Source organism: Dipodomys ordii, unplaced genomic scaffold (genome assembly GCF_000151885.1).
Source record: "Dipodomys ordii isolate 6190 unplaced genomic scaffold, Dord_2.0 Scaffold33, whole genome shotgun sequence".
In the NCBI taxonomy this organism is placed as follows: domain Eukaryota; kingdom Metazoa; phylum Chordata; class Mammalia; order Rodentia; family Heteromyidae; genus Dipodomys; species Dipodomys ordii.
Window position 1 is genome coordinate 11,306,704 of NW_012267249.1, and position 18,068 is coordinate 11,324,771.

General features: G+C 34.3%; 1 protein-coding gene across 1 annotated transcript in view; it reads right to left on the reverse strand.

The window, feature by feature from the left end:
- The window catches only part of Lrriq3 (leucine-rich repeats and IQ motif containing 3), an 86,734-nt gene that overhangs the window by 39,955 nt on the left and 28,711 nt on the right, over positions 1 to 18,068 (reverse strand). Inside the window, exon 5 of the mRNA XM_013016837.1 lies at positions 6,680 to 6,836. Within this exon, the coding sequence (XP_012872291.1) occupies positions 6,680 to 6,836 (157 nt within the window). The remainder of the gene's footprint in view (positions 1 to 6,679; positions 6,837 to 18,068) is intronic.

Sequence of the window (18,068 nt, forward strand, 5' to 3'; positions counted from 1 at the left end):
GGGCATGGACTTAGGCCTGGGCACTGTCCCTGAGTATCTGTGCTCAAGGCACTCTACCATTGAGCCACAGCGCTAACTTTTTTTTTGGGGGGGGGGGTTGGTGGTTAATTGGAGATAAGTGTCTCACAGACTTTCCTGCCCAGACTGGCTTTGAACTTCAATCCTCAGATCTCAGACTTTTGAGGAGCTAGGATTAGTGGTGTGAGCCACTGATGCCTGGCATGTCCAGAATATTGTTAGTCAGGATATAATAAACACAAATATGCATCCATGTTCATTGTTGCATTATTTCATGATAGTCAGTTTGTGGAAAAAGCCCAGATGACCTACACTGAATAAGTGGATCAAGAAAATGAGGTACATAGATATACAAAGAAAAAAATCTGGAGGAGTGTTTGTTTAAATGTTATGGTGCCTGCCTGGTAAGTATAAGGGCCTATATTCAAATCCCAATAGTACCAAAAACAAATCAATATTAAAAACTTGAAATACACATCAGGTTTGTTTTTTTCAACCTTCCATATATTAAAGTAGGAGAGCAATTCTAAACATAAGATAGGATCACTTCTTCACAATATTTTTATAATATCACTACTATTAAGCAAGATGAAAAGGAAGACAAAAAGTATCCAATAATTACGTTTCTTGGATTATAGCATTCTGGAATTATTCTCTCCACATTTGTCGGTCTTTAAAATATATACAAAATATCAAGAACAATGAAGTATAGTGAGTTATTAGATGTGTAAATTATACAGTCTCAATCTGACACACCAGATATGTCCTATACAAATCCAGGGAATAAACATCTATACAGCCTGTGTCATCCTAAACTGTGCAGTGTGGATGTTCTGAAAATGGCAAACCTTTCCCTAGCTTTAACTTACACAGTTCAGGTTACAAATTATCTTTCTCTAAGAGAGAGAGGGAGAGAGAGACAGACACAGAGACAGAGAAATATCTCACTAGCAAAAATATACCAATATGCACATGGGAAGATTTTCAGCCCTATATATCAACAAAGGAAGGATAAACTATAGTCATAGTGAGGTAATGACTCTATCTATTGAATGACTGAACTCTGGGAAACCCTGAGAATACCAAAAGCTGGTAAGGATGCATAGCATTGTGAGCCCTACTTATTTCTGGTAAGAATACAAACAGTATGGACACTTCAGAAGCCTGCTTAGTTCTTACAAAATGAAACCCATTCTTACCATATAATCTGACAATAGTACATATTTCTTGGTATTTATCCAAATTAAGTAAAAAACTATATCCACACAAAGCATACACTTGAAAACATATGTCTCCACGAAACATACACATGGATAATATTGTAGGTGAATTCACTGTCAATTCTGGAAAGCAGCCAAGAAGTCTTTTAGTAGGTGAATGAATTAATTTCCAGACAATAAATATTATTTGATACTTTTAAAATGAGCCATCAATCCATAAAAAAAGAGAGAGAACTCAATGCATATTTACTAAGTGATAGAAGCCACTTAATAAGGCTGTGAATTGTGTGCTTCTAATGACATTCTAGAAAAGACAAAACTGAAAAACCATAAAAAGATTACGGACTGTCAGAGAATGTGTAGAGACAAGGATGAAAAGGCAAAGTACAAAGGATTTTTAGGACAGTGAAAAACTCTATGGTACTACAATAGTGAGCTCACATTATTACACATGTATAGAAAAAAAAAGGTACAGCATCAAGACTGATCCCAGTGTGAACTTTGGACTTTGTGTGATAATGATGTTTCACTGGAGGTTTCTTAATTTTAACAAATGTACCACTGTGTAGTACATGACCACACTGGGGAAAGAATAAAACTAAAAAGGTACAAAAGTAAAAATGTGTAGGGAGAATATATGAGAACTCTCTATATCTTACTTTTCCTTTACACTTGTCTGCGAAACTGAAATTGCTCTAAAAATAAAATTAATTAAATAAAATGTGGCCTAAGACATGAAGGAAAATTTCCTAAAGGTAGTATTTCTACATTCATTTAATAAAAATGTAGGTTAAAAATGTAGGCAAAATACTTTTGCCCAGAATAAAAGCCATCATTATTTTTTAAATAGAACATGATATTTAGTTTTTAAAAGAGACTAGGAATTGTTCAAAAGAAAGCAAAATCGTCAGGCACTGGTGGTTCATGCCTGTGATCCTAGCTATTTAGGAAGCTGAGATCTTGGAACTGCCAACTTGGACAGGAAAAGTGTGTGCAACTTTGGTCTCCTATTAGCCAGCAACAAAGCAAGAAGTAGAGGCATGGTTCTGGTGGTAGAGTTTCAGCCTTTACACAAATAGGCTAAGGAACAGTACCCAGGCCCTAAGTTCAGACCCCAATGCCAGCATAAAAAAATAAATATTCAACGTCACCTAAAGTTTGTCACTAGAACGGTTGAAAATCACATAAAGTTTATTACCTTTAGAACTATTATCATCCTAATATGCTATAATATATTTTGTGTATATATGGAAGAACCCTTGTTAAAATAGGTATAGTTCCTCAAGTTTATAAAAGCAAATGTATCACCTAGCATTATCTTGTATGTTCATATGTACATAGCTTTTGACCTTTTCTGCTTGTCCTAGACAAGACTACCTCAGGTTTATGGCTTCCTGCTTACCTAATAGCCACAAACCTGCAAATCATTTGAGCTATGCTCATGACTGTTTATTGTTTTAAAATTTACTTTCTTAAATAAAAAGAATGAGAGAGATGGAGAGAAAATGAAAGGAAGGGAGGGATGGATGGAGGGAGGCAGGAAGGCAAGAAGGCAGGAAGGCAGCAAGGCAGGTAGGCAGGCAGACCAGCAGACAGAAGGCAGGAAGGAAGGAAGGGAGAGACACATTATTTTAAAATCAGTTATGTTAAAAATGTACACATGACAAAAACAGTCTCAGAAACTAATGCAACAGACTAGAAGATACAGAAATGAACCCATCCACCTATTAAACACTAAACATATTAAACACTATTCAACAATTTTTAAAAGGCAAATATTAATGTGTAACCTTTAGGAAAATACATATTTAACAATAATTAGTGGAGAATATTTATATTTGAGAGCATTTTGTTCAACTTAACAAAAATGGCAACATGTCATGTATATAATTCTATCAGTCTTATTTATAGAAAAAAATAATCTTTGCCTTTCCATTTCCTAACAAATGGGGCAATGTCATTCTTTCTGATGGAGGAACAGAATTCCATTGTGTATTTATACCACATTTTCTTGATCCATTCATCTACTAAGGGGCATCTGGGTTCCATATCTTACCTATAGTAAATAATGCTGCAAAAAACATAATAGTGCTGGTAGCTTTAGTTTGGTCTTGTTTGTACACATTTGGGTAAATGCCCAAAAGTGGGATTGCTGGGTCATAGGGGAGTTCTATGTGGAGTCTTTTGAGGAACCTCCATACTACTTTCCAAAGTGGTTGAACAAGTTTACACTCCTACCAACAATGCAGTAAGGTTCCCTTCTGTCCACATCCCCTCTAGCATCTGTTGTTATTAGAGTTCTTGATTTTAGCCATTCTAACTGGAGTGAGGTGGTATCTCAATGTTGTTTTGATTTGCATTTCTTTTATGGCTAGGGAGGTTGAGCATTTCTTCATGTGTCTATTGGTCATCCTTCTTTCCTCTTCAGAGAAGTTTCTCTTTAAGTCTTTAGCCCACTTATTTATTGGGCAGTTGTTTCTTTGAGGATTTGTTATTGGGAGATTTAATTTTTTTTTTTTTTGGATCCGGTCATGGGGCCTGAACTCTGGGCCTGGGCACTGTCCCTCAGCTCTTCAGCTCAAAGCTAGCGCTCTACCACTTGAGCCACAGCGCCACTTCCAGCTTTTTTCTTTTTGCTTATGTGGTGCTAAGGAATCGAACCCAGGGCCTTGAGCATGCAAAGTAAGTGCTCTACCACTGAGCCACCTTCCCACCCCGGAGATTTAATTTTTTGAATTCCAAGTATATTTTAGATATGAGACCCTTGAAGTAAGCCAGGCCCAAAGAAACATAAGTTCCATGGTTTCCCTTATTTGCAATATCTAGTATATGTCTGAGTCAAGCAGAAAAGGTCAGATAAGGTGATGTTAGGGAAATGAACCCTAACATATGTATTCAAATGTTTTTTGTCTTTCATGCGATTGTTTCTAACACATTTATAAGATTATTTCTTTGTTGCTTTGTATGTCCCTCCCCCACAGTATAATCCCTGCTTTCACTGTATTTGATGTCAGTGTAACTTGTGGAGGGGAAGGGGAAAAACAAATCGTTTAAATAGGGATACAGGTGGACCCATTGCAACAATGAGAAGTACAAGAAGTACAAGTCATTATGTCGAAAACGAACTTTACAACTTTCCTTGGGGGGGGGATTCGGTGGGGGGGCGGGGGGAGGGGAGGATGGGAAGGGATGGGGAGGGGAAACAAAGGAGGAGGTTACAATGCTTGATAAGAAATGTACTCATTATCTTGCCCATGTAATTGTAACTCCTCTGTACAGTATTTTCACAATAAAAAATAAATAAATAAAAGAAAAAGTAATCTTTGGAAGCCAAACAATACAAAAATTTTCTTGAGTGAAATCAAATAAGCAGGTCTAAAAATATTATTTTAATGGAAATGAAAGTCACATCTGGTTATGTCAGCTGTTTACTGGGTTTATACAATGCCACAAATGAGTACCCAATATGAGCATTTAGTTACAAGTGATTTCTGGTAAGTTATCCCTTCCAGGGAAGTTGCACTACTCTCCGCTTTTCTGTTTTTGTTAATACTTGGCAATACCAATCATTCTCTCCATAAGAGAAAGGGTATGAAATTTCGATATAAAAATCATCAAAGTTCTAAGAAAGAGAATACAGCATGACCCTAGTAGTTAGACAGTCAAAAAAATAAAAACAAAGACTACATTTAGACTTGTTCTGTTTTTCTATTAGGTTGAAGCAGTTCCTGGACATCACTTTTATTACAGATGCTTTTCTTTCTTCCTTCCATCCCTCCTTCCTCCCTTCCTTCCTTCTTTCTTCCTTTTTTTCTTTCTTTCTTCCTTTCTTTCTCTTTCTTTCTTTCTCTCTTCCTTGTTTCTTTCTTTCCTTCTTTCCTAATTCCTGTTTCTTTCTTTCCTTCTTTCCTTGGCTTTGAGCCTCCATCCTCCAATCTCAGCCTCCAATGTAGCTAGGATTACAGCCACTTGTCCTGGGCTACAATTGATCTTTGATACATAAGTAGCATGTTTATCTGGGTATCTGGGTTTTCACCATGGCATTTTCTCAGTGAATGCATCTTGAAAAAAGTCTCTGGGTTATTTACTTTATATGACTATAAATTATGAGAAAATTTAAGATTCTCAGATCAAGAAATTTTAATCCCAAAATAAGAGAAGGTTCAGATGTCGACTATTTCATTTATTAACCTTGAATTTTTGCTTATTGGATTCTTTCTACTGTTCACACATCACATATTATGTCACCAAATATTAAAAGCCACATCTGTGGCTTTATCTAAAACTTTTATTTTTCTCCAGATCCTAGGCTTGCTTAGGACTCTTTGGTACCAACTATTTTTATTATAGATTTTTTTATTTTACACAGTCAAATGAAATTCCGTATTTCATATAAATTATGTAGTTCAGTACAAACTGTACACTTTAGTACAGATTAGTAGAGTTGGCACTGAATACTGAACAGGAAAATAAATAGGATATTTTGCTGCTTCCTCCTCCTCCTCCACCTCCTTCTTCTTGTTTTTCCTCTCCTCTTCCCCCTCCCCTTGCTCCTCCTCCTCCTCCTCTTCCTCATCTTCCTCCTCCTTTTTCTTCTTCTCCTCCTTCTCCTTTTCTTCTTCTTCCTCTTCTTCTTCCTCCTCCTCCTTCTCTTCTTCCTCTTCCCCTTCCCCTTCTCCTTCTTCTTTTCCAGTGATAACCTTCTGAGATTTGAGGATATGAAAACATTTCCAGAATATGGGTTCATCTTTTCATTGAAGCTAGATTTGGTCCCGACCTTTTGTAATACCTCAAATCATGCCAAAGCCCTTGCAACATGTGTCGTTCAGGCTACTGAGGAACCAGCCCACATATGAAGGAGTACATAACAAATACCGTACTTTAGAAATTATAAAAGTTACAGTGATTTCTACTATAAAGCCAAGTCATCATTGATGCTATCATTTAATATCCAGTCAAACTAAAACACTAAACATATAACAAGCACAAACTCTGAATAAAAGCTGGTTCTATCAGTTAAATTGTTAACCTTTGGCAAGTAAATCAAGTTAACTACTTAGTTGCCTTATGCCTAAAAATTAAGTAAAAATACCTGTCTTAAAATGTTGTAAAGGACAGATTATAATCCACAAGCAAACTAGCACGTCCATTGAGTCCTCAAAGCAACTTGTGACTTGTTAAAAAATACTGAGTGAACATTATACTATATACTTTAATGAATTAAATATAAAGCTAAGAAGTTTATATCACTATTACTACTTGATGTGGGAGTTTACAAATGAACTCTGTATTCATGTACTAATGATTGTGACTTTTCTGACATCCAGAAATTTCTAAAGCAGAACAAGAGAGACTGAAGAAATTCTTACAAATGTTACATAAATTATAACTCCAATATTATAATAAAAATTAGTTCAAAGTAATAAATTAATTATGCTTACAGATTTCCAGGGTGTAATACTTCCTCTTATATTAGCTTCACCTTTCCTAATGATATCTTCAAAGATTTTTTCTTGATATCCTCTGGTTCTATAAAACCATTTTCCTTCATATGCCTTAGAAACTTTTCCCTGATGTTTTTTAAATAACAATGAAGTTCTGAATATACAGGGAAAGAAAAATATATCATTAGTTTTTGTAAAACATGGGACAAGTACATATTAATTTATTGTGTGTTAAAAATAATTATTTTACATTATTATATAATACTAAGGAATATGTAACATTATAGAAATATTAAGGTTTGTTCATTAGTATTTATTGAAGGATTAGTAAGTTCTGATAAATGAATCCTGCAATGAAAACACAAACAATTCCAAACTCATACCTGACTAAGTTATAGGAATATAAGATAATCACTATGAAGTCTTATTTTTTATTTTCTAATGAAGAAATAGCTCTTACTTTTTCTATGGGAATTTCTCTATCTAAATAATAACTGTATTTGTATGCAATATTTGTGATGTAGTACAAATGTCTAACAGAACATAAGCCATAGAAAATAAAATGAAATAAATAGAATAAGTAGCAATAACATTTATCTAACTCAGTGTCACCAAAATATTACGTAATGAATTACATCCACAAACTACCATCATATTTAGTGGAAAAATACTGAATGCCTTCCTGTCTAATAAAATAACCAAATGAGAGATGCCCTCTCTTGCAAAATATGCTAAGCACTGAACTAGAAAAATAACTAGATAGGCTACTTTAACCTTTAAATACAGATGCAAAAATTCTAAATTTAATGAATAGAATACATCAATATAAACAGAATTATAATGCTCTAATTACCTTTGAAAACCCATTATAGTAACAAATCACTAGAACAAAGAACTGTATGATTGATTAAACTGATACAGAAGGATATTATAAATATAACAAGAAGTCTTTAGCACCTTTTTAAAGATGCCATCAAAATAAGTCACACCTATATCATGAAAACATCTTACCCAAAACAGTAACTTTCATTCTATCTGACAAAAGAACATTTGAATTAAAATGAAGGAAATTAAATTAAAATATAAGAAAATTTATTGTGACAATTAGTATTTACATAGAAGTAAAGCAAAATATTCAAATAAAATTATTCTCTTGATTCTTAACTGCTTTAATTTGGCGTTGAGTTTTCATTTTGTTTTGTTTTTTGTGGTGGTATTGCATTTGGATTCATGCCCTCAAACTCATTTGGCTTGCTTACTCAAATGACACACTACCACTTGAATCCATGCCTCTAGCCCTGTTTGGTGGTTAATTTGGAGATGGAGTCTCATGAACTTTTCTATTCAACCTGGCTCAAACTTTGCCCCTCCAGATCTCTGAGGACCTAATAATACAAATAATGCCCATATCATTGAAAATATTTTTGGGGGGGTCCGGTCGTGGGGCCTGAACTCTGGGCCGGGATGATGTCCCTCAGCTCTTCAGCTCAAGGCTAGCACTCTACCACTTGAGCCACAGCTCCACCTCCAGCTTTTATCTTTTTGCTTATGTGATGCTGAGGAATCGTACCCAGGGCCTCATGCATACAAGGCAAGCGCTCTACCACTGAGCCACCTTCCCAGCCCTCATTGAAAATATTTTTATTGTTGACCTACAAATTAATTTGTATGCAGTAAAAGACATTTCCTTGCTTCTCAAGGGTGAGCTCAACTTTACAAAGTCATTCAGGCTTGGTTTGTCATATCCAAAGACATTGACATCAGCCCACATGGTACATTTTTCCCAAGTCACAGGAAAGTAAACTCGTGAAGAAAGTCTGGTCCAATCAAGCATGTAAAGCAGTGTTTTACACTCACTTTCAAGTGTAATACGAATAAAGATTATCCCAGAGATATCTAAGTCTCACTAAAAAGCAGTGGGAATCTCTGACATTTACATCATCTTCCTTCCCTTTCTTCTTCCACTGAATTCCACAGGACACAGTTCCACTTTGAGCAGGTACAAACTATAGACTAAAGGAGTCCTCTTTCAAAGGACTTTGGTGAATTCTATTGTATCTATTCAAGAAAATAACAGCATGTGTATTACTCACACCCAATCTCAGCAACATGTTCCAGAGATGTAATGGAACTTTCAGGCCTGATTCCAAACACAGGTTCCATATGTTAGGTCCAGCCATTTTCCCAACATACCAAAGAAACAAGTAATGATAGAAATCAGAGAAAGGAATTTTTAAACCATGTGGCAAGAACACACCATGGGAAAAAGAAAAGTATGCATTTCAACCTATTTTCCCTGTGCAGACATTTGCTTTAGGATTAAATAGGAGGCAGAATTGGGAGGACAAGAAGAGGCTATTATATGTAAATATTAATTACATCATTAGTTACATTATTGCATATTAGGCAAAAAGTATGAACTAAAGCTGAGAGTGAACATGAATGTAAAGTTCACATTACAATTAATACCCATAAATTTCATCAGATTGTTAAAGGAATCTGAAACATGCCTACAGAAAAATAAAACAAACACTAAACTTTGTAACATATATTAAAATAAATTAGAACATTCTATAAAATCAGATAAAACAAAATCACTAAAATTAAAATTATGAGGAAAAACAAATCTTGAGATTTTAAAAATGTACCATGTAAAAGAGAAAATTAATCCTATAAAAATCAGGATGTGCCTCAATCAAAAAGTCCAAAATACAAATTCTAACCTTATCTAAAATGAAGTCACATTGATAATAAACTAAAACACAGTTCAGCTTCAAAAAACAAAATAGATACAGTCTAGAAGATAGACTTTTCCCTCACATCAGGAAGTAGGGACATTTGAAGGGGAGGAAAGGAGAAAAAAACTTTGCAACTCCGCCCTTTAGCTGGGGCTCTTGCCCTTGCCCACTGAGATTAAAGTAATAGAGCTTCATTCTGACTCTTCAAAATGCTGGAAAAATGAACTAATACATTAAAGAATCCTATTCTAGCTTGAAATTTGAAGATTAGAAAACCGAAACAGGGATTCATAAAGAACTGGGATTTTGTAAAATAAAGACAAATTCATCCATTCCAATGTGTATCACTGAGCCTGTCAAGAGCCAGGAAGTCAAATGTTTTTTTTCTTTTATGCAATGGTTTCTAACACATTTATAAGATTATGTCTTTCTTACTTTGTATGTCCCTCCCCCAAGGTATAACCCCTACTTTGACTGTTTGATGTTGGTATAATTTGTAGGGATACAGGTGGACCCATTGCAACAATGAGACATACAAGTCGATATAGCAGAAAAACGAACTTTACAACTTTGGTAGGGGGGAGGAGGGTTGGGTGGGGGGACGGGGGAAGGATGGGATGGGAAGGAGAAACAAAGGAGGAGGCTACAATGCTTGATAAAAAATGTACTCATTATCTTTCTCATGTAATTGTAACCCCTCTGTACAGTATTTTCACAATAATAAATAAATAATTTTTTTAAAAAGAGCCAGGAAGTAACTTCAGGTATTTTAGGGGAAAAAAAACAAACAAAATTTTTCTCTATGTGAGTTAGAAACACAGTACATTTTTAGATAAATCATTACGTTTAAAATTGAACATACCAGTACTATAAGTAATAAAAAGTATTATACATTAAAATTTGGGCTTTGTAGTTTATAGTTAATTTTTTAAGTTCTACAAAAAAAATGGGACTGAACATCAACATTTAACATTCACATTCACAATATTTATTCAATAAGAAAGAAATGCGTTCAGCATGCTTTCAGAATAACTACCAGATATTATCTGCAAAGAGCTTTAAATTTAGATATTAATGAAAATGCTGAAGCCATTATGTAAGTATTAATGTTTTTGGTAATTTATCATTAATAAATTATTAAAATACATAAGTATAGAAAACAAAAGGATCCATAATTCAAATGTCATTAATTTTAGAGAGCACAGCTATCCTGCTCTGTATTTAATGTTTAGTTTTATTTGTTTCTAACAGAAAGTGACTAGTTATAATCTAGTGGAATCTTTCAGTTCTGTTCCATTGTAAAACAAAGAAAGATATCAAAATATTGAAAAAATAATCATTACAATCAGTAAAAATCATCATTAAGACATTTAATCTGAAATACTTTTAAGTATAATTTTAACCCAAAACAATGTAAAATATTTTAATTTTCCAGGTAACATTGATCATTGATAGTAATTGCAAGTAAAAATACTGATATAAAATATGTGTATGAAGCCGGACGCTAGTGGCTCACGCCTGTAATCCTAGCTACTCAGGAGGCTGAGATCTGAGGATCATGGTTCAAAGCCAGCCCTGGCAGGAAAAAACATGATACTCCTATCTCCAATAAACCACCAGAAAACCAGAAGTGGGGCTGTGGCTCAAGTGGTAGAGTGCTCGCCTTGAGCTGAAGAGCTGAGGGATAGCGCCCAGGCCCAGCGTTCAAGCCCCATGACTGACCAAAAAAAAAAAAAAAGTGTATGTATTAATACAATTGCAAATATTAGTTTTCAACAAAAACCCTAATAAATGTGACTTAGTCTATGACATTAATTAATAATGAGGGTCTAAATATAGGCATTGTGGGACATATAATTCTTGCTAATCATAAGACAAAGGCATGTAGCTTTAGTATGGTCTTCTTTGTGATCATTCGGGTAAATACCCAAAAGTGGGATTGCTGGGTCATAAGGGAGCTCTATGTGGAGTCTTTTGAAGAACCTCCATACTACTTTCCAAAGTAGTTGAACAAGTTTACACTCCCACCAACAATGCAGTAAGTTCCCTTCTGTCCACATCTCCTCCAGCATCTGTTGTTATTAAAGTTCTTGATTATAGCCATTCTAACTGGGTGAGGTGGCATCTCAATGTTTTGATTTGCACTTCTTTTATGGCTACAGAGGTTGAGCATTTCTTCATGTGTCTATTGGGCCATTCTTAGTTCCTCTTCAGAGAAGTTTCTCTTTAAGTCTTTAGCCCAATTATTTATTGGGCAGTTGTTTCTTTGAGGATTTGTTGCTGGGGGATTTAATTTTTTGAGTTCCAAGTATATTTTAGATATGAGAGCCTTGTCCGTTGTGTGGCTAGTGAAGATCTCCCAATTCATGGGCTTTCTATTAATCTTGTTAGCTATGTCCTTTGCCATGCAGAAGCTCTGCAACTTCATGCAATCTCATTTGTCCAACCTTTCTTTGATTTGTTTTGTTTCTATTAAGAAAATTTCAGCTTGTTCCAAGGAGACCTACAGTTTCTCCTATTCTGTCCTGTAATGCTTTCAGGGTATCTGATTTGACTCCGAGGTGTTTGATCCATTTGGAGTTGATTCTGGTGCAGGGTGATATATTATATAGGTTGATCCATTGCAACAATGAAATGTACAAGACGCTATGTTGAAAAACAAATGTTACAATTCAGGGGGGAGGTAAGAGGAGGGAGTGTAGTTGTGGAGATGTGAGGGAAGGGATGGTAAGGGATAAACAGAGGAGGCAACAATGCTTGATAAGAAATGTACTCATTACCTTGCTCATGTGATTGTAACCCCTCTATACATTATTTTCACAGTAAAAAACTTATTTTTAAAAAAAGAAGACAAAGGCAGGAAGACTGAAAGTTCAAAGCCAGCCTCAGTAAAGCTAAAGAGAGTCTATCTTAAAAATAAAATACAAATAAAAGGGTAAGTATATGGTTCAAGTTTAGCATTTGTCTAGCACATGCCACAACCATGGGTTCAATCCCAAGTACATTCAATGAGGAGAAAATATGTCTAATCTAGAGAGTATGAATAAATTGTAAACAATTTTTTCATAAGATCTTATTATATTAAATGTGCTAACAGTAGTATTATTACTAGCAGGAAAACAAAAATAGAAAAAAATAATGTGTTCATGATAATAATAAATAGTATAAATTACAACTACTAGTATAGTAAAACAACTATCAAAACATAATTCTGTGCATCTATTGGCTTGGCAATGAAATTCTATGAACATTTTCTAAAGGCATAATAATAAGTAAACATAATATGCATATTTAAGGACTTTCCATATATACTTTTTAATTTAGAGAAAATAGAAACAATATAATATCCAATAAAAGGAGAGCTTACATAGTCTGTATGATTCAAAAATTGTGTTATTAAAATATTTAATAGTACTAAAAATAGAAACATTTATATATAAACAAGGGAAAAGACAGAAGTTAATGTATTGTAGTGTTGACCAATGTATAAGAAAAACAGTAGTAAAAATGGGAAATTATTTGCATATATTTGAAATCAATGGGCATGGGCACATACATATGTATATGTTTATTATTTTTAAAACAAGTATGCACACTAATTTCCCACCTTTACTATTCTTTTCTTATATGTTAATAAACACTACACATTAATTCACTTTTGTCTTTTCCTTTCTTTATATATAAACATTTGTCTTTTATATAAACATGGAGATTTGTTCATTTTATTCCCTTGTAACTTGGTTTTCTAACCTCCAACATTAATGATACCTCTTTAAAAATCTTTGAACTAGTTTTTTTTTAACTAAGTAGGATTTTATGTTATCTTTTTATATCAATTTTTAGCTTTCTTGAACATAGCATTAAGCAATCCTCAAATTCAACCCAAGGACCTTTAATTATGTATAACAAAAATCAGCATGAATTATTATCTATTGCATAATAAATTCAATTAAGTTAAAAATTTTCTCCTTATCTTAATTTTAACATCTACTTCAAGTATCAACACACTGCTTCTGCAGAAAGGAAAACAGTAAATATTTTAGACTTTGTGATATACCTATTTTCCATATGATTTATTTTTACCACTCTTTAAAACTGTAGAAATCCTACTTTCTCATGCCCAGGATTCATCAGACTTTATCTACAGGGCCATTTCTCTTTCACTTTTCACTGATAAATACTTATATGAATACATACACAAAATTTTCTGAATTTTTCCTTACAGATATTTGGATAAGAATGAAATACAAATAATTGAGAGTAAGAGAGATAAGAAGAGATGGCTGGACAAAAGCAGAGAGAGAGAGGGAAAGAGAATCATGGAACAAATCAGAGAGACAAAATTAGAGCCCGAAAGAGAGATACAGAGAGACAGAATCAGAGGCAGAAAGAATCAGATAGAGAAAAGAAGAAATAGAGATAGAAAAAAATTTGATTCATATGTATATCTTTGGGAGGGATGGTACTGAGCTCTATGGAAAAGAGGTGAAAATGCAGTAGTTGAGCTCACTAGACACTGATGAAAGTGAAACAGAACAAAGGGATTGAGAGAGAGTAAGGGAAGGGAAGATAATGTGCAAAGGGAAATGCACTCATTACCTGACTCATGTAATCCCCTGTATATCACTTTTATAGTAGCGATAAAATAATAATTTAGAAACTTATCATTTAAAATTAATCTATTTTTTTAAAAAATACTTGATAAAATTCACAAAGGATAAAAGATTTATTTTGTCACAAAATTTCAGAGATTTCAGTTCATGATCAATTGACATCATTGCTTTGGGCCTAAGGAGACATGGAACACTGGTGTCTGGAGTATATGCAGTGGGGAGGGCTGCTAAATTTATGCTGATCAGTAAGCAAAGAGCAAGGGGAAGAGGCAAGTAGCTCCAAGTCCTCTTCAAAGACCCACCCCTACTTATAGACTTCATCCTACTAGGCTAACCTCCTAGTGTATCCAACACCTCTCCGTAACACCACCAACTGAAACCGGGCTTCCAACACTCAAGTCTTTGGGGGAGATTCCAGATAAAAACTATAACATTATACAAACTTAATTTTAAATTAACCTACAATAAAAAAATTCTTACTAAGAGAAATATCTTAGAGATCCTACTAACATTCTTGTCTATTCTGATAATATAATTTATTGACAAGGAAATGAATTTAATTTACAGTTAGTATAGCTGCATAGCACCACAGCATCTAAAAATCATTTCAATTTGGCTACTTATATTAATATAATGTTGTCTCCGTTGCATGTCTTAAAGAGAACAGAAATTCTTCTATCTCATTTTCTTAAAAAATCTAATGCGTTACCATATAACCTAGCTTTTGTCAATTAAGTACATCCTCTCTGGCTTTATAAGTTTTAGAAAATAATCTAAAAGCACAAGGATAACAAAAGGATGTTAGTAATAAACACGAACACAATATTTCCTTGGCAGAGTTTTGGCTTTGTTTTACCTCCCATTGTAGCTAATTCTCCAAATCCAGTTATCATGAATGCTGATTTCTGAATTTTTTGTGAATAAATTCCCTCAATTTTCTAAACAAACAAAGAAATTACATTGTTTTCTAAGTAATTTAGAGTTGGTTTCTGGAGTTTGAAGTAAGAACTGTAGATGTCTATCTCAGTTCCTTTTATGATACTACAATAGAACAACACAGACTGGTTAATTTATTAAGAACATAGATGTATTTCTTAGCCATCTGGAGGATGGGAAATCCAAGTCTGTGTGGGTATATCTGCTGAGGGCCTTCCCGCAGCATCATAATATGATCAAAGACGTAACACCAAAGAAAGCAAGAGAGTAACTTGCAAACTCAGATTTTTTTTCTGCTAGAAACAATCCATAAAGTGGAGACATTATGATTCAAACTACTCTCCTTAGAGCGTGCAAAACTGCTGCATTGTGGGTAAAGTTCCTAGCAATACTATTTGGAAGACATCGATACATCCAAACCATGTAATACCAAGTAAAATAATCTTCAAAGTTGTATATGGGATAGTAAGAACAGTATTGTCTTTAGTAATTTTGTGATAGTAGCCAGGCTCTATGGGTTGTTGTTATTATTATTATTACTATTATTATTTTATGAAAGTGGACAAGTGCTGGTGTCTCAGATATATAATGCTTGCATCTCAGGAAACTAAGATCTGAGCATCATAGATTAAAGACAACTTATACAGACAAATCCTCCAAACCATTATCTCTAAGTAACCAGATAAAAAGACAGAACTGGTATTGTGACTCAAGTGGTAGAGCACCAGAGCAGCAGGCAAGGGCCTCAGTTCAAGCCTCAGTACTGAGAAAACTAAATTGTAAAAGTAACCACTGATGAGTGATTTAACACACCATTAGTAAACAAAAACAAGAATATTATATTTCCTGTCTAGGAAATGTTCCTAGCACTATTCTGATTTCTCTTCTTTCTATAATCAACTTTTAAAACAAATGCTTGTATTTTCCCTGTTTGTAAATTAGTTATAACTATCTCATAGAGATGCTGTAAAATTTCAGCCAATAAATTTAATAGAACATTTAAATTTTTAAACATAGGAAAAATACTTAAGTATGAATAATCTACTAAGAATAAATTGTTTTATAATATGTAAAGTTAGTGTGCATGCTCCATTTAGGGCATTAACCATGTAAAAGTAATAACTCCATTAATAGTAACCTCCTTAAGGGCAGTGAAGGAGTGGCTTGTGCACTGCTATAGGCTCAGGTCCTAGAAAGTGTTACTCTATAGATATCTCATAAATACTTTTAGAATGAAGTTAATAGTTGTATATCCTTTTATCATCATAGCTGAGACAGGTACGTAGGGCGCATTTACTGCCATAAAAATTATATGGAGAGCCAGGTGCTGGTGGCTCATACCTGTCATCCTAACTACTCAGGAGCCTGAGATCTGAGAATCACAGTTCAAATCCAGCCCGGGCAGGAAAGTCCGTGAGACTCTTAGCTCCAGTAAACCACTAGAAAACTGAAGTGCCACTGTGGCTCAAGCGGTAGAACACTTGCCTTGAGCTGAAGAGCGCAGGGACAGTGCCCAAGCAGAGTTCAAGCCCCACAACCGACCGAAAAAAAAAAAATTATATGGGGCTGGGAAGGTGGCTCAGTGGTAGCGCGCTTGCCTTGCATGCATGAGGCCCTGGGTTCCATTCCTCAGCACCACATAAGCAAAAAGAAAAAAGCCAGAAGTGGCTCTGTGGCTGAAGTGGTAGAGCTCTAGCCTTGAGCTGAAGAGCTGAGGGACAGCTCCCAGGCCCAGAGTTCAGGCTCCAAGACCGGACCCAAAAATTATTTTTAAAAATTATATGGAGTATATTCTCCAAATCTAGCAAGTTGCAGAATATATGTGTGTGTGTGTGTGTGTGTGTGTGTGTGTGTATACGTGTATATACATATGTATATATGTATGTATATACATATATATTTCTCTCTCTATATATATATAGCTGGGACCCACAGTGGTGGATCTAAGTGCTACATCTGTAATCTCTCACACTCTATAATACCAGAAATTGATTGATTGATAATATGATTAATCAACTGTGGTATATTATCTAACATTTCAGGCCTAAATATCAAGCCAGTGCTTGAATACATGTCTGCTTATTCAAATCCACTGCCATCTATGGTTAATATAAAAATTCACAGTACTTAAGGATAGTTGATTATGTCTACACCTATTCACATAAATTTCAACAAAAAAAGAGTCAGACTTTATTAAGAAATGTCTACAACTAAGAAAAATTAGAACTTAAGTTTAATTTTGTGCATTCACTCTCTACAACTCTCTATGCTTCTCATTGTTTAGATGAAAATATTCTAGATATATAAACATACATATATATATAGGAAAAGAAACTTTATTTTAAATATTCATTGTCTTTGAGCAACTATCAAAGATTCTAACGTCACTGAATATGAATCACATTTAGATCATTTGTTAACAGCATGGGATGCTATAATCATAGAGAATAATAATTTTATGTCAAAATGCTCATTATTTCAGGAGGGCTTTTCAATGTTTTACAAAAATGTACTTAAAATGTTGTGCTAAGTTTAGTAATTATCACTGAATTAAGTGCCCAAAGGGTAATTTGAAATCTACTTAATAACTCAATGAATATGTTTCTAGTAAAATTATTTTATTAATCAGTAACTTTGTTATTAGACTCAACTTTTGAGAGCGAGCGAGCGAGAGAGAGAGAGAGGGAGAGAGAAAGAGAGAGAGAAAGAGAAAGAGAAATAGAGAGACTGAGAATTTTTTTTTTGACTGAGAATTTTTTAAAGATCCAGGTAACTCTCCAGGCCTAGTCAGTTCCATATCTCTAAAATAATATTTCTTGACTCCCACCTCTTCCTTTTTTTGCTGCAAAATGAGCACAGAAGTCATTCGAAAGAATGTTAGGTAATGCACAACAACAAAGAGGATAAAAATATCTCTTCTGTTTCATGTTCACTTAGATTAAACTGAAATTGAAGTTAATCTTTGTGAAAAGGAAGTCTAGTATAGGTAGTCTAACATAGGCCTCCTACTTTCTGAGATAAGTTTGCTCAGGCTGCCTCAGAACCATCATTTTCAACCTCTGATTGACCTAATTCTTCATAATGGTGAATGTTCAGGTG